Source organism: Pogoniulus pusillus, chromosome 5 (assembly GCF_015220805.1).
Source record: "Pogoniulus pusillus isolate bPogPus1 chromosome 5, bPogPus1.pri, whole genome shotgun sequence".
NCBI lineage: Eukaryota > Metazoa > Chordata > Aves > Piciformes > Lybiidae > Pogoniulus > Pogoniulus pusillus.
The window spans coordinates 40,274,203-40,300,361 of NC_087268.1; the positions used below are offsets into that span (position 1 = coordinate 40,274,203).

The following is a 26,159-nucleotide window of genomic DNA, read 5'->3' on the forward strand; positions in this document are numbered from 1 at the left end:
GAGAACTATCTGTTCATCTTCAAAAATTGAAGCTCCAAACTAAAGAAACTATTTTTAATCAAATAAGCTGCACACAATGATGTATTGGAAACCCAAGCTTAACACTACAAACCTGAATAAAAGCTCAACTGTTTCATGAAACACTATAAAGAGTCTTCTAATCACTTACCAGCATCTGGCATGCAGTTGCTTTTTCTTCAAGGCCTGCAGTTTTAATTCCAAAACTTTGCTGATCTCCTAGGTTTACAAATTCCCAACCATCATCATCACTCATATTCTCCATATCTTGTGCTGTTAGACAAAGGGAGAATTTTTAAAACTAAATACTGAAATAATCTGGTAGCACTTTTGGATTCTAAGAAAAGCATTATCTTAAACATACTGTCTAGAAGAGCTACTTCAGGTTTAATGGATGCAGTCTTCATTAAAGGTCCCATTACAACAGGAAGGTATTGCTGAAATTCCTTTCCAAGAATTTTACACATTCTGGCCCATGCTGAGATCATGTATGAGATCTATAAAAAAGAAGAGTCAGAATTTTTAGGTCCTACATTTAAACTCAATTCATGCTTAAAAAAGAAAGCATAAAAGCAAGAGCATTCTGCAGTAACATTTTAAAGAATGTCAGCAGTGCACAAAACTTGTTTCAAAGATAATTCATTCAATATCAACTTTGTACAAAGATGCATCTTCAAAAGACCTGTCCCAGGTCTTTATGTATAATGCATTGAGGGTACTTCTGATTAAAATCATAGAATCAACCAGGTTGGAAGAGACCTCCAACATCATCCACTCCAACCTATCCCCCAGCCCTAGCCAGTCAACTAGACCATGGCACTAAGTGCCTCATCCAGGCTTTTCTTCAACACCTCCAGGGACGGTGCCTCCACCACCTCCCTGGGCAGCCCATTCCAATGCCAATCACTCTTCTGGGAAGAACTTCCTCCTAACATCCAGTCTACACTTTCCCCAGCACAACTTGAGACTGTGTCCCCTTGTTTTGTTGCTGGTTGCTACATATGTAAAAACGACAGTATAAGATGCATTTATAATGGAACCAGGACTGCCTTGAAAAGTAAATACATTTCTAAAATTAGCAATTTCCTGAATTTAAATGATACTACTGAGCCACATTCCTGAAAACAGCAAATAGAGCAAAAAGAGTGCAGTACAGTACTTTCAAAATAGATTATTTTTTCAGATGTACAAGTCAAAATAGTTCTCCACTCATTAGCAAAGCTGTATAGAAACTCTAGTGAACAATTTTTAAGGCAACAGCAAGGTAAGAGGTTACAGAATGTCAAAAACAGTAGTTACTAATAGACACCGACATTTCATCTGCAAACACAGGTCCTGGCAGTCTCATTTCCTAAACACAGTTCTGTGGAAGATTCTAAGGCCATCTTAGTGCTATCAGTCTCTATTTTTGTAGGACACAATGAACAATTTGTGCAACGCATACTTGCTCGGAGGTGGTGATGGTGTGCAAAAACACCACATGCACAAATCATGTTTTTAATACTAACTAGTGTGCTATGAACTATAAAGACAGTTTTAACATACCTGTGGATCATCATCTTCCAGATCACTGAAGTCTGTTTGTGTCTTCAGCAACAGTTGCATTACATCTGATGCATCCTGCATAAACTACATACAGAGAAGAAGGTTTTAAAGTCAGATTAAAAGGGTATTTGGCAGAAACTTAAATGCTCACTTAAATTGTTTCATGCTAAGTCCAATACAAAATCAAGACAAGCTAACACTGGAAACAGACTGAAATCAGTTAAAGTAAAATCAAGTTCTTTTTCTGAAGTCATCACCAAGTCATTCTTGTCTTTTTCTTGCCATCCTTGAAAAGCAGAGGACTAATTTAACTAAAACACTATATAAATAAATACTACTACTCACAAAAACTGTCTGACAATTCTAACTTCCCTAGATATCCTCCTTAACATTTTAACTTCTTTATGGAACTGGGACAGCACAAGTACTTACTTTATGAGAATTAATGTTAAGTTCACTGTTAGTCCTTTTAAGTCAAAGGCAAGGGCCAGTAATTTTCTGAGAAGCTGTTAGTATTTTCCTACTCTCTACATCATGCTACTTTACTTTGAAGTGTGATTCTGTTCTCTTCACTTGATAAAATAAAGATCTGTAAACCACAATGTGAAGTTTCTATCAGAACATCACAGACTCTTGCACAGTCTTTCACAGCTGTTTCATGGGTACTTTGTTGCAGACACATTTTAACCAATTTATCCAAAAAACCCTTGTAACAAACAAGTTATATTATTACATTATTACAAGCACATTTAAATTTTTTACAGATCTGCATACAACAATTATGCTAAGTTTCCTTTGACTTTATGTTCTACCTGCCATTTTGACATGGCCAAAATAAGATGCTTCAATATCTCTCTTAGGGAAAAAACAAACAAAACCCCAAAACAACAAAACCAAACCAACCAACGAACCAAGACCCCAAAAAAACCTAAAGTATAAAATGCTTGCTTTTAACACTGTTCACTGGGACAAGAGTAACTTAAGTTGCAATATTTTTGTACAATTGTATCATGAATTTTAATCTAAACAGCAAGGAAACCTTGGAAAAGGAAAAATGGAAAGATGATCATAAAAATCAGCAACAGAGCTATATGTTTAAAATGGCAATACATGAGTTCAATGGTAACACTGCAACAAACAAAGGCATAAAAAATAGATATTTAGATAAGAGCTAAGCTTACCTTTTCTTTACCCACAGCAAGACCAATTAGGCTGATACACTCAATAGTTTTTCCTCGTAAAAGTCTTAATTCCTTCTGAACAGCATTCTCAACAATGTGTTTTAAAGAGGGCATAAATAAATCATAGTAGGGAACAAACTTCTCCTCTGCTGTATCTGCAACTGATGCAATTGAAGTCACAACTTGCTCCAAAACTAGTTTAGTGCCTTTCTGTATCAACTTGAAAAGAAGAATAGTAAGGTGTCATATTTTTAAAGTACATATTTTACTCAAATGCATGCCAAATCATAGAATTATAGAATCAACCAGGTTGGAAGAGACCTCCAAGATCATCCAGTCCAACCTAGCACCCAGCCCTAGCCAGTCATCTAGATCATGGCACTAAGTGCCTCATCCAGTCTTTTCTTGAAGACGTCCAGGGACGGTGTCTCCACCACCTCCCTGGGCAGCCCATTCCAATGGCAAATCACTCTCTCTAGGAAGAACTTCCTCCTAATATCCAGCCTATACTTCCCCTGGTACAACTTGAGACTGTAAATGTAAAAATTTCCTCTCCTATGTATCTAAACTCATTAGTTTAGACCAACATCAGCAGACATGTAGACTGTCTTAGTTCACAGGTCTTAATTCACCTATTCTGCATATAGACAAGGTTAGCCTCCATGAATCAAATGTATTGTACCTCCTGCAACTTCAGCACCATAGTGGAATGAAGACGCTTCACCAGAGTATCCAGATACGGAATAAGCAGTGACTTGGGACAATCTTCAGTGAAGTTTATGAGTGCTGCAGCTGCATGGGCTTGAACACGCTGGTTGCCTTGATCTTCCATCGTTTGCAGAAGAGCTGCTATCACCTGAGAAAGAAATGTATTTTCAAATGAAGGTATTTTAGAAGGAGACAGTTTTACCACTACTTTTGTTTTACTATTCTACTACTTACCTTCTCATGAAATTTCTTTTGAAAACCAGGTGCAAAGTCAGTTGCCATTTGTCCAATAGCATTACAAGCAGCGTATCTTACTCTTGGATGCTGAAAAAGTATTTTGCTCAAATAGTTTAGTTGGTATGAAAGTAGAAATGAAAACATTTTGAAATAATAAATAGAATCATACTCACAGGATCCTGAAGGAATAGTAAAACGAAATTAACTATCTCATTTAAAATTCCCTCCATTTGTTGGTGGCAACCTTCTCCAATGGCTGACAGAGCCATCAAGCCAGCGTACCTGTATTTCCAGTCAGCTACAGAAGAATGAAAAGGAAAGTAAGTACACTATTCACTTTGTAAACTAAAAAGCACAACAAAGACAAATCACCCTTTTTGGGAGGGAGACACAGGGAAGAGTGAAGAATAAAAGAGAAGGAAATTGATTCATCTACATAATGAACAAAAACTTGAGTATCTAATCCAGGTCCAATGCAGACCTAGAACAAAGAATTCTTAACTGCTAATAGTATGCACTAACACTTGGAAATGGAATTTTAATTTAGCTAGTCAGGAAAATAGTATTTCTTTTTTCTTCTCTTTTGTTTTTTCAGTTCTTTTTGGTGTGGCTTTTTTTTTTTGCTGCTGTTTGGGTTTTTGGTTTTGTTTAGTTTTTTGGTTTATGTGCAGGTTTTCGTTAGTTTGTTTTTGTTGATGTTGCTTTGGGATTTGTGTTTGGTTTGTTTTTGAATGTCAACAACCCATACCTTCCTCTTTAGGTCAGGAAAGGAGAAAGATCTAATGAATCAAATAATACTTGAATTTAGAAGAAATAAATAATTGCTACTAAACTTTTCAGTAGTCTCCCCAAGATTACATCCCTAAGTGGAATGTTAGTGTTCTTAAGGTCCTCTTAGCCTGTTCTCAAGCAAGTGGGTACTGTTCTACAATCCTCTCCTTTTTCTAACTAGGTAAACACAAGACATTTATTTAACTAAAATCTTACTCCAAGCTAGGAACCATGGGAATTACAGAAGAGAAAACCAGAAGAACAAACAGGTTTACCAAACAACCCATGAAAATAAAAAAGAGAACTTCTTTCCCAAAATAGTGCAAGATTTCATTTTTGCTGGTAATGTATTAAATTCCTGGAACAAAGACCACTACACTTCAGAACACTAGAATCCTGACACGCTTTCATCTTATCAGAATGCAATAAAACATCATCTTGACAGAAGGGACAGTAAAGCGACACTTTATTCAGTACCACTGAAGTGCACTGAATGTTCCTAGTTAGTGCTGAACATCATCCTACTCTCACTGTATTACCACGACCATGCATTCCAGACTTGAAATTAACGATAATACAAAATGAAGCACTATCATGTTTGGACTATCTTGCTACCCAATCCAAATTCAGAAGTTTTAAATTACTACTGCAACAAACACTTGTGAAAAATGTGGTGCAGAGAAGGTAAAGTCTGACTCCTGAGATGGCTGACATTGTTTTAATCTAAAATTTCTTCACCCTTCCTCCCAGCTCCTTACCAGTGAGTGTCTCCAAATCAAACAGGACCTACTGCATTTCCCTTTCCCAAGTACTAGTGGTTATGGGAAGTTCTGACCCAGCAAAAAGCACACATCAGGCATCAACTGCATAGCTTCTCAGGAGCCAGGCCTTAACTGCCATTAGACTCCACACTTTCTTGGGGGTACTACCAAAGTGGGCATTTGCTAGCCTTAAAGCTATTAATACTGGAAGAGTCAGGTTAATCTGTGTCCTTAATAAAACTTGTTTTATAAAGAAGCTGAATTCCAAACAGACTTGACAAGGATTCACATTCTATCCTGAGTAGTCCTATGTCCCATATGAGATACAGTCTTTTCTGGACTGGGTTTTAAATTACAGAGGTAGGAAAAGTACTTGAACTTTTGCATTATCTTCTACTCCAAAAGTCAAGTAAAAGTGCATGCAATAAACATAAAACATTTTTTGAATTATTGCCTGAGTAACTGTTAATGGGAAGAAAAAAAGCATACAAAGCAACTGATAAGAGTATGTGGAACCATCTAAACAAAGAAACATTAAATCCAGCATACCAAAAGGTAGCCAACTTACTGTGGAGTTCCATATTTTGGTCCCTCAATTAAGAGGAGAAAAAAAAACCCCAAACACACCAAAACCAACAAAACAAGTAAGTTTTCCTCTATAAACTGTAATGTACTAAAATTCCACTTAGTTGCAACATTTCTAAAGAGAACAAACTCACTAAGCCTACAGAGTAACAAGTAGCAGTTTAGGCACGCTTTATGTACCATGAGGCACCGTATAAGGACTTAGAGAGAATATTCCCAAGTTAAAAGAAAAGCCTTCTGTTATTTAATTCACAGACTGAGTTTAAAAAAGAGTACTGTTTTGCTTTTGACATCTCTGCTCAGTTGTCCACCTTCCAGAAAAACATTGTAATGAGCTATATTTGAGTTTAATAAATCAGTCTAAGAAAACGTATAAACTGCATTTACAGTCTTTGCTGCCGAAATCAAAAGTGCAAGCAACTGAAAATGTATTAAGTAGCTGAACATGAAGATGTAAGAGGCATCAAAGTCACAGAACTGTAAAATCCAAGAAACTGCAGTTACTTACGATTCTGAAGCATTTGCATAATATGTTCCTTAATCATAGGTAAAACAAGTTTCCCTCCAAGGCCACATGCCATCCTGTCCAGTGCACTCTCACCAGCAACTGCATTGCTAAATATCAGTTACAGAAAACATCAGTGGTTTGATAATTACAATAAGAGTGTCTAACAGGGCACAGAAGTGCCCCTTTCTGCAGTTCCAGTCTTCAAACTTTCGCTATCTAAACACACGTGAGCCTCCATAAGTAAAGCATACACTCCAACCACAAAATCATTACCTACTCTCTACCTCAACATTTTTTTATCTGTAGTCCACTGCTCAGGTCTAACACCAAGGAAACTAAAGTCTTACTAACAATGATGGTATAGACAGAATTTCACAAATACACATGCCTAGAAAGCTGAAACGATTTGCAACAAATTAAGCAATAATACTAGCCATCTGTTTTTGTCATGATAATACAAACCTCTTCAGACTTGCTATCAACCAGGTGAACCAGCAGAATTCAGGCTTTGGCACTTAAGAGGCCTTTTTTGCATGGCTACAGTACCAGTACTCTAGTAGCATGCTCTCTTGTCTATGAGGAATTCAACTCTCTGACCATTTCAGAACTGAGACTAGTCAAACATTACCTGTGTAAAGTCCCTTTTTCTGCCCAATAAAATTATTTCCTGCAGAAATGCAAGAAATTTTCCTGGATGTATATAACTACTGTTACGTTCTGAGTATGGTTAGCACTGTAATAGCCCAAGGTTATTACAGTCTATCCTAGGTGTTCCTGCCAATGGAAAGGCTGAGCAATAGTTCAGAAAGTGATGAATCTCCCTCTTTTTTTGATTAACAGTTAGCTTGGTCAGGAACAGAGGTCTTGAAATTATTATGCTTGAAGTCTTATTCTGAATCATGAGCAGTCCAGAAACACACATACTGGAAGTTGTATTTGCGCAAAGATATCGACAGCACTGTATTTGTTCTTTGGACTAGTCATGCTGAAATAGGCATCACCAGGGAGGACAAGAAAGCATGACCACAAAGGTTTAGAATGGAGCAAACTTGCTGAAGTTAATGGCAGCTTTGGTCTGAAATTACATTCTTTGAGCTCTTTCCTCCCACTATACATTCATCTTGAGGAAATAAAAAATAGCCTATCTTAAACAAAATGACCAGACACCTCTCTGTAGTTTTTGCAAGACTTTGCCAGGAAGAGAGGAAGTTGGGTTAACCTTTCCCTTCTTTAGAATATAGCTGCTCTATGAAGTCAGGGTAACAAAAAAAGTAAATGCTAAAACATCCCCAGCTTCTTTTGTGTAGGCTGACTCATATCCCCTTTAGTCAGATCTGAACACACCCCAATGAGGCTACAGCCTGATGACCATTAGCCTGTTTTTTGACTGCACAGAAATTCTAGTAGTCTTAGGAAGCTACAAAGACTCAAGCACCAGAAGATGTTAGCATGCACACACATAAGGTGGTCAACAGCTCTCCACAAAGGTGAGCTTCGTGGTAGAAAACATATGGTAACATGAGACAGCCTCCTAAAAGAAAAAACTAACACCACACAAATACCAACCAGAGCCCAGCAGCTGTACACTATTTGGACATGTTCGGGCTCTCTCCTGTCACTTCGAGGGCCAAAGAAACTACACTTCTCCTTCAGACTAAGGTTGCTGAGAGCAATTGGCTTTCCTACCTTTGCTCACTCTACTTGCAATTTGTAAAAGAAGGGAAAAATCTTTACTCTAAAATCCAGAAAACTAATGTAGTTTGTTTAGAAGAACAAAGTTACTCAGCTGACAAGAGAAATTGGCATACCTCAAGTGGATGATTCAGAGGACTTAGTAAACTGCCTAAAACAGGCTATATCTCAGTAAACTTCCACACCCTGAAAAGACTGATCAGGACTTAACTCTAACATTGTTTCCCCTTGAAATTTAACTTAATGAAGAGATTCAAATGCTTGCCAAACCTGAATGCAATGAATTCATATTCTGCCTGTATGGCAAAATATTAGAAGTCAAGGAAATGCAACAAGTTAAAAGGATCTGCCATGGTCTACCACTTGAGAGAGGCAAGGAAGGACAGTTTACTTTCAATTCCATAATCAAGAAGAACATCAACAATAAAAAGAAGTATTTCAAGGCAAGCAGAGATTAAACAGGTTACTTCATAAAATTCCCATGCATTGGTTTTGCAAGTAGCTTTATATTCCTGATACCTAGAAATTGCTATCCAGTTCGATGGTAAATCAACTTCTACTACCTATCTTCCTATGGAGATCTGGAAGTGTTCTGTTACAAGTAATTCCAAAATACTAATTAGAGATTTGAAGGAAATGCCAGATGTGGCAAAAAGAGCATCTAGGCTGGTAAATCAACATCTGTGTCTTCACAGAAGTGTACCAGAAATGATCAAATCAGAAATTTAGACCTAGTCCAGTGTTTCTCACCTGTGACATAAAATAAGTTATTCAGATAAGTCATACTACCAAGGGATTAAAAGCAATAGCAAAATCACTGTATTTTTGAGCTAGATGAAATCCAGCAAGGTATTTCACTATACATTCTGATGTCCTTTCAAAACCTGGCAGCTGCTTTCTTTAATGGCACCTTTTCAGGGCATAGATACAGAAAAGATTGGTTGCAGATGATTAAACAGGTCAGTATCCTTCAGCTCTGGTTCCAGTTAATGTCAAGATAAGCTGTCAATTTAAAGAGTCAGGAAGCACTGACTTCTGAGCAATGTAAATGACAGAAGAAACAAGTTAGAAAAATTTAAACAGTGCAAAACAGCAGACAAGAAGACATGGAACTTGTAGAGTTACAGCAATACATGAATATTGAAAGAATTTTCTAACAGTGAACAGTACCTAAATAACCTACATGAACTATCTGAGAACAGCTGCATATACTGCTCACGACCAAGGGGACAAAATTAGGAGTTACTTGAGCAGTTAATGCACTGCAGTCATTAGCATCCTGCACTTAAAAAGCTGCCTTTAGTTACACAGTCTTGGTAATACATTAGAAGACCTAGTTTTATAATTACCTGTCAAAATCATCGTCTTCAAGCTCATCTGCATTTGCCCAATCTTCATCATCTTCTAGGTCAACCATCATTGCTAGCATCTGAGGAACTGAAAAAAAAAAGTTTTAAACTTAAGTTGACTTCTTAACTCTCAAACAACAAGCACAAATTTTAACTTCTGAAGTTAAAATCACTGAAGAAAAACAACTTCTCTTCCAGTAAGAGATAAACAAGTCTTGTCAAACTGTACCAGTCAATAACTCAGAATACACTTTTGGGGAAGTATTTTAAGAAATTTGAATTAAGAGTACAAAAATAGTTGAGTGTTTTTCTTACCAAGACTCAAGTGTAATGCAAGATTTTATTTTTTTGAGCATGAAGGTTGCAAGAATTCCTCAATAAAGTCTAAGTTCCTTGAAGGAGTTAAAAAAGGAGTACTACGTGTTTTTTACTTCCTTCATTTTACTGAAACTCTGAAATCATCCCTTGGACATTTACTGATTAAAAGACTACATACATTACAGAAGATTAATACTCAACCCTGAGTTTTTCTACCATGATAATTTTTGTTAGCTACAGGCACAGCGACCACTTAGCATAAAGCTTTACTTTTTCAGACTTTTCTCCACTTAGTGTAAACTTGTTTTGTAGCATGAAAATATCTTGCACATAGTAATCTTCCAGTTTTCTGCTTTTTCCTCTGTAAATCAATTCTTTCTGCTCTTCTCACTATGAAGACTTTATAGACATTATTACCTTTATCGTAACGTACAGCTACTATGCAACAAGTAACACTTACTGAGTTGTTCTCACAGGAGGAAGAAGCACAGTGATTTGTCTGCTGTAAGACTGCAATATTCCTGTGCAGTTTAGAAGCTCAAGGTATGAAAAGTACACCTTGTACTTTCAGAGCAAAGTAAAGGGCTCTTGAGTATCCTTTGCTTCTCATTACAAGAGCTGCTCAGGCTAATCAAGTGAATTCAAGTTCACTTATTCAAAGAAGTGTCACTTTGTCCTGGAAATGGAAGTTTTCAATCAAACACTCAACTTCTGAGCTGTAAGAATCTTTTAAGGACCGTCTACCACACACCTTGAAGATCAGCATCATAATTAACTGTCCTCTACTGCAGCCTGCCTCAAAAATCAGAAGGCCTTCCGTAGGCAATTCATGTTTGTGATGAAATTTACTACATCAAATCAGGCATACTGCAACTGGTGAATTGCCAAGTATGTTTGCACTACAACAGTTATAGTCTACAACAGAGGCACAACCTCAAGCAAACTCACCTCACCATGTATCTGAACAAATGAGAAACTTGATCAAGTGATAACAAGGAAATATTTAATCACCCATAGCATTGTGAGGCAAGCATCAAGAAAAAGATTTGCTTAAAGTAGCTATTTATCTTCAAAGATTATACCATGGCTGCAAAAACCTTCAAAAAACTTTTATATATGTATCAAAATAAATCAGTGGGCACTATGAATTCTCCAGCATGATGCTCACATCAAAATTCTATATACTTGTCACTGAAAAGATTTTCCTCAAAAAAACCCCAAAATAAGTTTATAGCCCAGAAGCTTTCAGACACTCATAATCACACACATGAAAACAAAGTATGATTGCACCTTTGAAACATGAAAGTGAGCCATTATCTGCCATAAATGCTATGTTGTTCCAAAAACTATGTCCTAAACCAAAAATCAAGCAAGGCTGAGAACAGCCATCCAAAACTGTCTGGACATCATTGTATTTAGGAGCTGCAAAAGCTTATAGATGTGTTATTTCTTCTTGATATGAATGTGGTTGTGAGGAAAAACAGAATTTCACAAAGAAATTTTTTTAAATGTCAAAATGCACACTGAAATTTCAACATTGCCCTAACAAGTCCTCAAAATTTAACTATTTCCTATATATGGACTATTTACAAACATGGATGAGTCCACTAAGCTTGCCTCTTGTCAGAGCATGCATTCACTCTCCATTTTCTGGAGACTGAGCAAAGCTACAAGCAAAGATTAGGTACAGCTCTAATTTCTAGGCAAAGAGCAATAAAACACTCTGCTATCCTGAATACTGATCTCAAGAAAATGTGCTTGAACGCACAAAGAATTCCTGAGCAAATAACTGGTATGCAGGACACCAACTTACTCCTAAATCTGTATCATGTTTAGTGAAACCATGACATGTTTGATGACAACTTGGTCTAAGTTACAGTTCTGGTTGTGAAGATCAAATGATCTAATGTTTTAGTTGAAAGAAAACAGAAAGCCTTTTCTATCTAAGGCACAAAACCAAGACAAAACTGATCCTTTTTATCATTCTCTGAACACAACTGTTTTACTTTGTCTGCCAAATAAATGTCTTTCACCTTAGTGATGCATTAATATTAAAATGCAATTTTACAATGGAATGCAAACAATAGGGCCTTATCTTCATACAAATATTTCATTCCCAATCAGCAACAAGCAACCTAATAAAAAACTAATACATTTTAAAGAGATATGCTGCCTGCCCAGATAAACTTGAAATGATTTCAGAGACAGCAATTGTCCAGTGTTAATGTTCCAACAAGCTACAGGATAGAGTGAAAACATAGCATTATAAACATTACAAATATATAGTCTGAAAAAATATTCTACAAATAAAGTAATTTTTTAGTCAATAGTTTAAATAATTAAGCCAAGTAGATCTAGTGTACATTTTCAGAAGTTTTATGATTATTTTACTTTAGCCAGCCTGAGCACAAGTGACAAAAGTTACCTTTAAATGGACTGTTTTTATGCAAGTCTTAGAAAACAGGCAAGAATCTAGATAAATACAAGTGTGACAGGGAGGAAAAAGAACCTTTTCACAAAGTTACACTGCTGTGTCTGGCTACTCAAAGCAATAGACAGAAGGTAGAAGGCAGAGAAATATCAGTGCGTAGAGCAATGCGGATGGGGGGCTGCAGAAGACAGTTATTTTTATTGTCTCAAATAATAATGCATGATAACAACATGCCTTCCAAAGAGTTTACAATCTGCATGTTAAATAGTATAATTAGACAATTTCCAAGCATTTAAGAATCTGATTTTCAAATCACAGTTTTAACTGAACTCAACACTGAAGTTTAACATGCATGCCAAATTCCTTCAGTCTTCAGCTGCCAGCCCCACAAAGTATCTGGCGTACACAGCTTCAAACATAAAATTTTAGAACTAAATGCACCATTTTTTTGCTACTTTTTTTTTTTTACAGTACAAATTTTCAAATCCAGCAGAAAAACATGAAAGTAGTATTTTCCTTGGCATCACTTGATGAAAATCCTACTGCATTTTTATTCAAATGGTTGGTAGCTACATAAACACAGATTAATTCACAAAGAGTCATAATAAGAAGGGGCTTTCTCCCTAAGAAAACTCAATTCAATGTCACCTAAAGACAGCAGCATTAGTAAACTGAGTTAGACATGGTTTTGCCACTGACCATCTGCAAATTCAGTTTAAGCTGTAAAGCAAGATGTTTCAAAGAAAACAAAATACTTACTGGCTTGTGCAACAATGTTTGTATTTCTCCTCAGCATAGCAGCAGCAGTTTCTGATAAGGTCACAATTACTTCAAGTGCCAACTGACGCTGCATATTACTGAGACTGGCATCTGCACACAACTACAATCCAGAAGGTGAGAGCAAATGATTAGAACAGAAGTTTTGGGGTGGAAAGAGTGATTTAAAACCAAACGGACACTGCTAGCTTTACCTTCAGACTTAGTTGCAATGTAGGTTCTAAATGTGCTCGTAAATACTTTGGGGCAGAATCTGCGATTTCTACAAGAGATTTCAAGACTGAATCATCATTTTCATAACAGGACTCATTTACAACCTATAAAGAGATAAGACGAAGGCAAGATTAAATAAAAACAGACACCACTATGAACAGAACCACTGTTAGAGAAGAAATATGAGTAACTGCATTACTGGCTCTCTTTTAGCATTAGTGGCTTAGCATTAATAGCTACTCCAAGCCTTAAACCACAAGAACTAACCCAGGTAAACATTTTGATAAAACTAATGCTGCTAACAAAGAACTAGCTGAATCCAGCAGATTCAAGTAGAATCAAGACAATAAGGACCAAGAAGACAATTCTAAAGAATGAAGTAACTTCAGAAGGTGGCCAGCTCAGCAACAATGAAAACCAGTTTAAGAAAAAAATATATATATGACTTGAGGTGATGGGTTGGAAGAGAATTGAGATGTGAATTGAGGTAGGGCTCACTCTCCTGAGACACTAAGCTCAAACTATAACCTGAAAACCAACGAAAGACTGATTGGAGGCCTTCACTTGGACTTTGTATTTTCAGCAGAATCCTAGGGTGGGACCCTGCTAGGGTAGTTGGTGTACATGAATTCAAAGAGACTACGCAGAGTCCCAAACTTCTAGTTATGCTTCATCATGTTAATGGTGAAAACTAACAACATTTATTAGTTTAAAATCTGAGTAGATGGAAAAAATTAAGGTCACACATCATACTGTTTTCACAAGCACTGCTTCAAAATCCATTTCAAATAAAGAAAACCTCCTCAAAGTAACTCTGCACAAAAGAAGAAAAATAAGCCTAACTTCTTTCTTCCCATTCCATGAGAACAGCTTTGAATAGCTCAAGTTTACAAACACTATCAGTCTCAGGATTAAATATTTTTTTCCCAGAGACTCTGAAGAGCCACCAAGAGCAGACCATTCAGCCTTCAGCCACAGGACACAAGATATGGGGTGGGGAGGTGTGAATCATACTTTTGCAAGTATCCTTCCTAATTCTTAGCTACATTCTGAAAGGTAACTTAAAATTTACTTTTAACTCATCATATGGATAATCTGGTAACAAAACATCAGACTCAGTTATTCAACTGTATTAAAACTCTTTTAGAAGTAGAACACAAAATCCCAAATCTCCAAAGAAAATGAAGTCTTTAAACACAATTTTGGAGCTTTGAAATGAACTTTCATTGGAGTATTTGATGTCTTCCTATGTAGAATTTTTTTTCAAGACAATAGTTAGCTGGTTTTTAACCTTAGGTCTAGCATCCAACACTTCTTACAACGCCCCAAGAGCCCACACTATCAACACAGAAGTAGCAGCATCTAATATCATAAATATTCTGGGGAATAAAAAAAGCACAACTCAAAAGACACACAGAACAGAAAAGAACCACTTGTCTTGATTAAGGCCTTTTGGACTAATAGTTACCACTTGCTTCTGGCAAAGGATAACGCAGCATTTACTGGACGTTTTGGTAAAATACTTTTACACCTACTGCAACTTTGATAGGCTTTCTGAAAAAGGAAGTTTCAAGTGGACAGTGAGCCCTAAAAGGCAGAGGCACTCTTCTAGACCATCGAACACTAACCAGAGAAGTCAGCTGAAGTTCCCAGCTGCTTTAACTCCCACTGTAAGATAAATCTCTTGACTACAAACTCCAGCTTTTAGTTCTGAAAGTTCAGCTTCTGACACAACTGTTAGAAATACTGCACAGAAAGGACTGAACTCAGAGCTTGATTTTGGGCTTTTCTAACATGTTGATATTTCAGCAAAATAAACTTCAACAGAAAAAAAAAAAATCATCCCAACTGCTTCCAAAGGTCACTCATGACTATTCTAACACATCCCATTTCCTATTTATAAACTCAGATCTTCATATCTATCTTGTGTTACCATAGCCTGCAAACCTAGTACTTTTCTTAATAAGTACTTCACAAGGACAGATTTTGTAGCATAGTTCTGTGCATTGTATGTGCAAAATAAAGCCTATGAATGTAAGCAAAGTGCATGTGTTTTTACAGCCTAAAATAGTAGCACTGAACATCAAGGTGGGCTACTAGTTTGAAGTCTAAAAACAGCATACTAAACTGGCAAACATCAAGACTAATGGCATGCCCATCTCAAATCCTGCCTCACTCCCACTCATACCAGACTCAGTAGCCAAGGTTGTCTCAGTCACAATACCTGAACCATGTAATTGTTATTACCAGACAGGGACTAACCAACAACAGTGACCTCAAAACTTATCTTGTACGTACTAGAGCCCATTTTTAAGTTCAGTTGAATCTAATAAATTTCTCCCAGTCTCTATTCAAGATCAATCAAAATTCCATTAGTTATAGAAACTAGTAAACTAGATTTTCTATTTTTCCAGCTTGCCACAAAGAACACACAGACGAGGTCTAGCTTACACTTAATCTGCTGTACTGACTGTAGCAAAAAGTTGTCAACCTTTAGCTTAAATTTAGCCTAACTTAAAATAAAAAGAGAAATCACTGAAAGTTCACTATGACTGCTATCACAGCTACTTTATTATTTCTACTTTTTCTTGACAGAGAAAGAACTCTACTATGAAATGGTTACTCTTCAGAACTAATTGCCATCTCTGGTTTGGTTTACAGGAGTCTTCCCCTCCAAAAATAAGAAAACTTATATTAGAATTACAACTTTTTTTGCAGATTAATCCATCATAAGAGAGATCTAACCCAGCCTCAGAAATTATATGAAGCTTAAAAAGATATTTTGTTCACAAGTTCCTAATTTATTAAACAATAGAGATCATCTGTCCAGATAGTTGTTCTTACTCTGAAAAATCTTTGTCCAGGATAATTCCACACTTTATACTAAGTTGAAGACATAGAAGGTTATCATAGGGCAATGAATTTCCCAATTAATGATTACCTGAAATTTCAAGTAGCCCACATTTAAAGTATATTTCAATATCAGGGTTAATATATGAGTTGTATGGGTTTGAGTTAAATACCTCAAAGAATTTTAATTCATTTATCTAGATAACACTGAATAAATTAATCAGCACTGAACTACCATCCTTACTATCCTATCAGTAACCTTGTGCTTACAAAATTTCTTATCAGTTTCCACTGTATCTTACTGGTGACTGATGTCAGGCTAACCCAGATACAGATAATTCAGGTCTCAGCAAAATATACTACACAAATTTGCAGAGCTATAATTTACATCCAGTTACAGTCAATACAGATAGTAATGGCATGCTTATTTCTGTGATTTCTTACCTGCAATATTCCAGGTAGCAAGTCTGAAAAATGTTTAAGAAGAGGAAGATTGTGCTCATTAGCGAGGACAAAAGCAGCTGCAGCTCTAGCAGACAGAGTCTTGATCTAGAAGACAGACAGAATTGGAGAAAGAAATATGACTGAAGAACTGTGGAGTCTCCCTCTATGGAGATATTCAAAACCCGTCTGAATACGTTCCTGTGTGATCTGCAATAGGTGATCCTGCTCTGGCAGGGAGGTTGGTCCCTTCCAGCCTCGAGATTCTGTGTGAACTAATAATGCAATATGTCTTTGTTTTCTTTTAAAAGGACTGTATTTGGTACTACAACATCACTTCTACATTTTCCTGGTAGATGTAGCAATTTATTTTTAATATGGGATTTTACATCTTACTGCAAATTAAGGCGAAGCAATAATGAAGATAAAAGAATCATCTAGATTGAAAAAGACCTGTAAGATCATTGAATCTAGTCAGAGATCTTCAGCATCTAAAGTTCTCCACAATATAAGAAAAGCTTATCACATTACAAGGTGACAAGTATTCCCTAAGGTTTGTTTTTGGGTCTTCATTTGTTTGTTTTGGTGGTTTAGGTTGTATGGGTTTAAAACAAAAAATAATAAAAAATATTCTTTTCAACTTCCATCCCAGTTTCAAATGTGTATGTAAGCATCAAAGTCCCATTTTTTTAAAAGAAGCATGCTCAAACGTGATTCTTTAAGAGCATGACTTGTGGTACTTTGGAAAAACATTACCCTGTTGTCTTTCAAAGATCAGAAAAAGTAATTCATAGGGCAGCAGCAAACTGAATCCATATTCCACAGCAGGGTTTCCTGTCATAGCCCAGCATTTTCAAAAAGAGGAAAATTTTCCAAGTACAACTGCCTGCACAAATCAACAATCTGAAGCCTTCCAAATAACTAAGGCTCGATATATGTCCTTTCAGCAAAGCATACACCAACAGTTCAAGGACCTGCCACATAAACAGTTTGAGACATACTGCGTAGAGATACTATGTAGCTATACTGTTATATAAGGGCCAAAAAGAGAACTTTAACAAAGAGTTTCTGACCTTTCAAACTGGTGGTTAAAAATACCTGGCTCTGCTTTGGGCCACCCACATAGAATCACAGAATAGTTTGGGTTGGAAGGGAGGTTTAAAGGCCATCTGATCCAATGCCCCTGCAGCCGTCAGGACAACTGGAACTTCAGCAGGTGGCTCAGAGCAGGGACATCTACCACTTCTCTGGGCTAACTTGGCCAGTGTCTTACAATTAGGTTTCTCCAAGCACAATGACTAGGGAAGAGTTCGAGTCTAAGCAGCCCAAATGAGAGTCAGGCACCTAGCTTTTGGACCACAAGGTCTGACCCTTTTGTTTTGCAGCAGGCATAGCAAAAACTTCATCTGTAGATCAGTCTCATGTAATGAACTTCTCTAGTTAGAATGTACAGTTTGTTTAAACCTTTATGTTTGAGACAAGTAAGCTTCTATATTCAGGACATATTAAAATAAAAAAAAAACCAAAGATCTTACTGATGGATGCTCTTGATCTTGCATACATTGAACAAGCATTCTCTTAATGACCTCCAAATAGTGTTGCTGCTGATTCCCAAAAATCCCAGGAAAATTCCTAAGGATAAGAAAAGACTAAGACAATTGAAAGTCATGCAGTTTAACCTGACAGGATAAACACATGATTGCTTAATAATTCAGTTCTGACAGTTTTTACTACATTTTATAGACATGATTTATCTAATCTGTAAAAACATAGCAAATTCTGAAAGCTTACCAGAAGATATGGAGAGCAGCCTCACGCAGTCCCATGTTCTGAGAGCTAACAGAGTCAAATAAAAATTTCAGAACTTCTGGCCACTGGTTGTTGCCATCTTCATCTAGATTAAACACAACAACGTTTTAGGATAAGCAAACATAAAACTGGTTAAATCTCAGTTGTGCAGGTGCACTATCAAAATCAATTTCAAGAAAGCTTATCTGAAGATGAGTCCAAATCACTGTATAATCTATGTCTGAAATGTTAAATCTAAAGGCATTCAGGAAAAGATGAGGCTTTCCATTTACTGCTATATATATAACAGCACTCCAAAAAGAAACTGATGCAGAAGTTCGGCATAACATTCATGAGAAATTAAACAAAGGTGGATTTCTAAGTCGTAATACAATCTCACTTAAACTCAAGTAATTTAAAAAGCAGAGTTATTTTTATCTAATTAAGTGTAATGGAAGCAAATAGGGTTTATTTTAAACCATGAAATTAGTACATAATGCACAAACCTTTACATAAAGACTACAGAATAAAGAGAGGAGAACGTATCGGCTATCAATATATATACAGACATTTTACCATAATATCAGCTTATACACAAGTACCTATTAAGTTCCTGGCCAACTCAGCAACAATGTCACAGATTTTTTTCCGCATACTGGACTGTGTTTCCAACTGAATAATCAGTAGCAATCCACTTTTGATGGAGGTCTGATCATCAGCTGAGAGAGCCGGATAAATTTCTTCGAAAGCCGAAGACAAAAGACGCCTTAGAAGGACTGCTGCCATTTGTCTTGCCTATTGAGTAAGAAAATATGTTAGTGTTTTGATATGATAATCATGCTTTTATGAGGATGAAGACAATTGACATCACGCTCACCAATGCTCAGCTTTCACTGTGCAAAGTGATTTGGTGAATTAAATAGCTCTCAAGTACCAGATGACCATTATGGAAGTAAGTAAAAACACAGCTAAGAAACATTGGTTTACTCTGATAATTATATCTTTTCAAATAAATAATCATTAAATTCACTGAGGCATTCAGGTCTTTTTCTAGAGTTGACCCTTGGGCATATTACATGGTAAATTACGAACTTGGCTGTATTATTGAAAGATGTCCAGTCATGTTTTCTTTCTCTTTCAAATGGTTAAAATTATAATCCAGATGGTTTGGGGTTTCTTCAGATTAACAAGTTACAGTGGATAACTTGGTCTGATAAATAACCTGCTTCACTTTCTCAGACAACCAAACTTTATGCTAGCCTAGAATCAGATTTGGGCAGATAAAATTCTACTCTGAACAACAATCCAGAGCTTTCAGCTTTTCACACACCTACGATGAAAAATTCTTCTTCAAACTCCAATCTGAGCACAGGAACCTCAATATCACATATTACAATCTTCTATGCTTCCTGCTTGTGTACAGCAGTTCTACAACAGTATCATTTACATACAAGAACTAGAAGCAAAAAACGTGGCTAAGTAATTCAACATTGATAGACCAACATATACAGTGAAGGCAAAAAGACACATTAAAGCACTCTGAATAACTTCGTAAATAGGACATTTGCTAACCAGTATTTCCAGAAGGACATACGCCACCACAAACTTCTGAAGATTAACACACGTAGCAAAATCTTGCACTAATGCACCAAAACAAACAAAAATCCAATACAGCATGCACTTTTTTATTCCTAAGAGATTCTTACTTAACATGTACTTGAATGAATGCCCGTTTCATTTATAACAGCCTTTGGAATTTAAAAAAACTAAGTTCTGCTGCTCATTGACTAAGCCAAATTCCAAAAGCTTTCTCAGTTGTATTAATACAGTGTAGTCTAAAGATGAGAAACAAAATGCTGCAAAGTCTCTACTCCAAATGTATCCTGTAAAAATTGGATATTGCTACAATATCACTCAAGAAATTATTCTTGTTATGTTCTGCAGACTTCAGGCTCTCTTTTCCAGATCTCTCTCATATATGTCTAAAGAGTTCTACATATCAACTGTCTCTATATCAGCAGAAAGGAGGGACTAGAATTGGACCTTAATCTAGATCTTTCCTCTTCAACAGCTCCAGTCTGGATCAAAGCCACCACATATGTAGGAATAGGGATGCAGCTCCCACCGTAAGACAAGGTTCTCTATCAGTAGGCAACCAAATGGGGGAACGTGATTTAAGGAGACTCTCCCCATTGCTTCTGGGAATCCCCAAAACTTTAAATGGTACCACAACATCTTTCCTTCTTCCATCCCTAGAAGTACAAATACTGAGAAAGGTTAAACTTCTCATTAGTACAGTGAATTTACACAGGAGAAGCCTTGACTGGAGAGTAAATTTGCTGGGACAAAAGGCACAAACTATTGCAATAGCTTCCCTTATGGCATTGTCTTTCTGTGCATATTCTGACATGTGATGATGACTGAACTCACATTATATTAATTCCTTTCCTAAGTAATAATAGGTGGCCATATAGGAAATAGAGATTGTTTTCATAGAGCAAAGTCTCAAAGAAGAATTTCCACCTCTGAAGAGTTTAAATGAAATTTTTAAAAGGCTGAAAAGCACAGACCGATTGCTACATAAAAACACAAATAACAGGGCATTAAGAAAGATACAAGATCAGCACAAGACAGATTAGCTCCTGGTTATTGTTAATATCTTAGAAAAAAAATAATCCCATATTCACTAAAAAAAGTCAAGTGTTTGAAAGAGTTACAAAGCAGTAACTGACTTCTAATAATAAATGACATATTTTCCTCAGAAGATATTCACCTATATATGAAAATATCCACTGTCAATTTAATTATCATGAAGATGAACATGGCTGGATTAACATTAGCTCTGGGGCTGTTTCTTCCACTTTAAGAAAGAAATCATGCCTTTTTCACACACAACAAAGGCTATTTTATACTTAAGTATTACATGATACATACCCAGACAAGCATTTTAAAATTCTCCAACTTAGTAGTCAGAGCTTTTAATGAGAACAGGAACAGTATAAATTGCACATCTCCAAAGAACTTCTATCCTACCAATGAAACATTAAAAAAACAACAACAGAATTCTCTCCTAGCAGTGGGTGTTTCTGCGTATCTAAATTACTGAGGTGCTCACATACAACTGGAATATCTAAGTTATTAATATAAAATACTCAAATTTCAATATACCACTTCTTAATAGAGTTCATGGTGCTTTTAAATTGCTCCAGGATTTTTCAGATGATGGAACCAAGGCATAAGAAGAAAAATCAACCTGAGCTGGGCAGAGAAGAATCATCAACAGAGATATCACATTCTCCAATGGCATTTCAAGTGCCCAGGCAATCCCACGTATTTTTTAAGAAAAATACTGATCATCTTGAGTAGCACAGTTACAGTGATTTCCACTTTTGTTTTACTGTTCACAGAATGGTAGAGGTTGGAAAGGAACTTTGGAGATCAAAGGCTTAAAAGGAGGCCAAACCTCCTTTTAAAGCAAGTTTTCCTAGAGCACATTGCCCAGGATTGCACCCAGGCAGGTTATGAACATCTCCAGAAAAGGGCAGCCCATTGCAGTAGTCTGTCGACCCCAAAGTAGCTTTTCCTTACATTCAGATGGAACTCCCTGTGTTCCAATTTGTGCTCATTGCCCCATATGCTGTTCCTGGATACCACTAAAAGAGTTTGGTCCCATCTTCTTGATCTCCATCCTGTGGATATTTCTAAGTATTGGTAAGATCCTTTTCAGTGTTTAAAGAGTAAAATACACATGGATGGAAGCAATCAAATTTAGGACATTGTCCAAAGATGGACTTGCACAGCCTCAGGAATCCAGCCCAATGTGGAACTCAAAGCATAGTGCCTAAGGTCCACATAAAACTCAAGAGGCAGGATTGCAGTGCATCATAAGTCTACGAGCTGTCTTCCTTTCCCTCAGAATGCTGAATAGCAATCTGCCCATAGCAGTAGTTTTCAAACTATGAAATGCAACTCCTTCATGTAACAACAACAAGGAGAGAGAGAATATAAAGCTATAGCACTCTAAGAGGGCTACTGAGTACAGCACAGATAGTTTTACACATTATTTCTCACTGTATTTCACAGGGCTCAAAATTAGTTAACTAAAGAACACAAAACAAAACTACCTAACTTAGAGTACTTCTGGACTTTTCTTTCTGATTAAAATGCAGAACTTCTGTTCCTCTCTAAGATACAGTAAATCAAAACTGTAAAGGAACAGCCTTTAACTCCTGAGACGAGCTGCTTACATATATCACCTTTTTTCAACCCTTTAACATGCAGTTCCATAGGTAACAGAGCCCTAAGTTCATAACAGAGAGACTACACATTCAGGAAGTTGGAGATCTCAGTTTAAGTTCCTTCTCAGCCTGAGATGAACAAACCTGCATATTATCTTCATAGAAGTGTTTTAGCTACTAAGTCAGATATTTCCCTCTGCTTCTATGAACTGTTACTCTGCTGTCAGGAAAGTATAAATGAGAATAGAGAGAAAAGGTGGCTATTCCCACTTTAGGCATTTGGTTAGGAGAGAAACTGTTGCGCAGGTTTTTTAAAGATTTATTTCTGATCGATCTTAATGTTTTTTCTCCATGTCAAATGCAATAGGTTCTGGGTGCAGGATGTGAATCCACGTTTCTCCATTTAAACGGCTTAACTACTAGACTGCAGAGTCAGGGTTTCCCCAGCTGTCCAAATAGTCACACAAATCTTGTCTTCTATACTGCACTGGAACAATACAGAGGCTTCAGGATTAAAATTAATCTGAACTCAGCTTTTCCATAGCCTGGCCAAAGGATATTTACATTTATAAGGCTTCTTCCAACAGCCTGTGTTCAACAGAGTTGGTATATTTAATGTACTCTGAGAACAGACCCAGTCCAAAACCCTATCCACAGGTGATGTATCCATTCTTCTGCTTAACATCTGGATGTACATAAAACATATACAGACACAAAATGCCTAACTGCTGATATCAGTACTATAATGAACATATAAAAAACATCTCCTTGCACATTTATATGTAATGTTCACATCAAGTACAGAGGCAACTTCACTTACACTCCAATTAGGCTACTATCTATTTAAATTTATAGGCAAGAGAAGCTGCTTGCAGGTTTTAATAACAAGGATTTTCTGAGTCCAGCATTTATGTCTACTTAAGTTATAAGCTAGCATTTTAAACTTTTCATTGATTTATCCATTGGTGGAGTTAAATGCCAAGTTACTCTATAAATATTAACTTCTGGTGTCTTTGATAAGGGCAGCTTCTAGAGGTGAAATCTTTTCTTGCACTTGATTAAGTTGGAAGTCAAGTCATTGGTGAGATTCTGAACAAGTTTTAGACTGGACTATTTCCTTAGCTGAGGCAAAGGGAATAATCTCACAGAACCATGACTTCGTTAACTCAAGACTTATCAAAAGGTATTCAAAACAAGTATATGCAATGTCGCCATGACTTCCAAGTCATACTATTATCTGACTATTGTACACGAGCAGTGGTGTATCTTATTTTCCATGGCAAATTTAAACAGGAGACTGCACTACAGGTTTCAGTCATTTGAAACATCTCAGAGGGGAATGAGAGAAAACTACATAGCTTCTATGAAACCAGTTGCTATTATAATATTGAAAGATTCTGTCAGAAGAACACAGCTTTGTAGGTAGATAAGCATCAGTAAGCTAATCCCTTCTGTGCATTAAAAAAGCACAAATACTATCTACCTCTAAATTCAATACCATCTATTGGAAGAGATCATTATCCAGAGAAACAGTACACTTCTGCTCTCTTTATAATATTGCTCAGAAATTCTACGTGCTCAATCCATCTGCTGTTAGCAGAATTCTAGATTTGGACCAAAAAAGTCAAATGTTTTTTAAGGGACTCTGAAGCTTATAGTATCTTGCAAGCTTAGCAGTTCCTCACTCTGAGTAGCAGTTTTACCAATAAGCTCTATAATTGATTGGTACAGTATGTGAGTCTTTACAAAATTAAAGAATAACCAAGAGAATCACTTAATACATGCCCACAGGAAACAAAAAATATATATAATGCTTATACTGCTCTCTATTCATTTTGTAATGCTTCTAGATGACTCAATGACCATATTCTTCCCAAACAGGAGGAAACACAAGTCACGTTAATAAAACATACAAAACCACTACCTTATTACTCCCCAATTCTGATTTAAGAACCACAAAAGTTTCAGATGATATACAAGTTTAACATATTTAGGCACAGGATCCCAAAATGGAAAGTTATTTCTCTGAACTGTAAGTTGAGGGAACATCACAATAGCAGTAGTTAGAGACGTACCTCCTCAGCAGCTGCAGTATTCCTCATTGCTTGTAGAAGGAATGTGATCTTTGTTTGTCCAGGAATACTTTCATAAGCCTCCTGCATAAGAAGGGATGCAGTCTATTGTAAACAATCACTAGAAACACGTGCAAGCATTAATACAAATTGACTTGCCTTTAAAACAAATTCAGTATCCATGCAATCAATAGAAAATAACATAGGAGAAAAAAGAACACCAAAGAAGCGTATTAGAATCAAAGTATCTGACACATTTAAAAATCACAAGTCTTAGGCCTGCCACATTGGAACAACCTATAGAAGCATTACTGGCCACTTACGAGAGTTAAGAAATAAACCATAAACAGACCATATATCCTCCTGGAAAGCCAACATAGCTTCTATCACATCAAAAACCTAAGAACACTGGAAGCCCAAGACTGAAATACAACTGACAGGTTAATAACCACTGATAGCTTGTCAAAAAAATCAGAGGAACCTTTTCACAGACTTTACACTGTCATGTGGCAGTCACACATCACATCTACCTATTTTGAGTAAGGAGTTTTCTTTTTAAAACTCCTATCATTGCTGTCTACAACTACCCGAAGGGACATTGTAGCCAGGTGGGGGGTGGCCTCTTCTCCCAGGCAACCAGCAATAGAACAAGGGGACACAGTCTCAAGTTGTGCTGGGGAAAGTATAGGCTGGATGTTAGGAGAAGTTCTTGACAGAGAGAGTGATTTGCCATTGGAATGGGCTGACCAGGGAGGTGGTGGAGGCACTGTCCCTGGAGGTGTTCAAGAAAAGCCTGGATGAGGCACTCAGTGCCATGGTCTGGTTGACTGGATAGGGCTGGGGGATAGGTTGGACTGGATGATCTTGGAGGTCTCTTCCAACCTGGCTGATTCTATGATTCTACGATCTGAATTTCTGAAAGACTAAAGAGTCTCCTTCTTAATGAAAGGCAAATACTCTTAAAATGGGAAGTGTAATGATAAATTCAGTTACATTGTTTTACATGCTTCTGGCACATAATTGCATTAGGGCTCTTTAAAATAGATTTTTTACTTAGAAGCTTGAGCACACAGCAAAATAACTTTCACTATTCAAAACATGGTATATGTGAGCATTTTAAAACTAAAAATGCTTGTTTCTGACATACTACTTACATAGGCAAGAGCAAAGGAATTAGAAGTTGAAGAGCAATCACTTATTCAGAAATAGTTTCACACTTACTAACTATGAAAGTTATTTTGTTATGGACAAATCTTGAAGATTAACTACTCCACCCTTTCCAAATACTTGCTATCCTACCCTGAACTCAAGGAACAAGCCCACTACACAGAATGTAGGTCCATTTCAATCCATTCCCTGCTTGCCTACTTCATATTCTTACTTATTTTTAATTTTATTTTATTTTTTAAATGGTGTTATATTCTTACTACTGCTGCAGCTCTTTCTAATACTCTAGCAAATCTGCATACTTTGCTAGTATACTATTTTCAAAAGTTTCTTCATCACACATTTAATATTAGACATCACCTCCCCGCACTTTCTGTACCAGTTTCTTAGTATGCCTTATTCAGATAATCAGTTCTTACTTCACATTCTAATATACACTCACAGCCACTAAGACTGAATCCCCAATGACTCCCTGCATTTAATCCAATCACTTCATCAAGACTACAAAA

At 36.6% G+C, this 26,159-nt stretch overlaps 1 protein-coding gene across 2 annotated transcripts in view; it reads right to left on the bottom strand.

The window, feature by feature from the left end:
- The window catches only part of IPO5 (importin 5), a 48,037-nt gene that overhangs the window by 18,329 nt on the left and 3,549 nt on the right, over positions 1–26,159 (bottom strand). For both annotated transcript variants that reach the window (XM_064143864.1, XM_064143865.1), the window contains exons 2-17: positions 24,487–24,567; positions 18,776–18,968; positions 18,177–18,279; positions 17,921–18,017; positions 16,389–16,493; positions 13,076–13,198; positions 12,864–12,984; positions 9,356–9,443; positions 6,315–6,421; positions 3,863–3,987; positions 3,687–3,776; positions 3,427–3,600; positions 2,745–2,963; positions 1,564–1,647; positions 383–515; positions 170–291 (exon numbers count right to left, since the gene is read on the bottom strand). In XM_064143864.1, the coding sequence (XP_063999934.1) occupies positions 170–291; positions 383–515; positions 1,564–1,647; positions 2,745–2,963; positions 3,427–3,600; positions 3,687–3,776; positions 3,863–3,987; positions 6,315–6,421; positions 9,356–9,443; positions 12,864–12,984; positions 13,076–13,198; positions 16,389–16,493; positions 17,921–18,017; positions 18,177–18,279; positions 18,776–18,968; positions 24,487–24,567 (1,965 nt within the window). The remainder of the gene's footprint in view (positions 1–169; positions 292–382; positions 516–1,563; positions 1,648–2,744; positions 2,964–3,426; positions 3,601–3,686; positions 3,777–3,862; positions 3,988–6,314; positions 6,422–9,355; positions 9,444–12,863; positions 12,985–13,075; positions 13,199–16,388; positions 16,494–17,920; positions 18,018–18,176; positions 18,280–18,775; positions 18,969–24,486; positions 24,568–26,159) is intronic.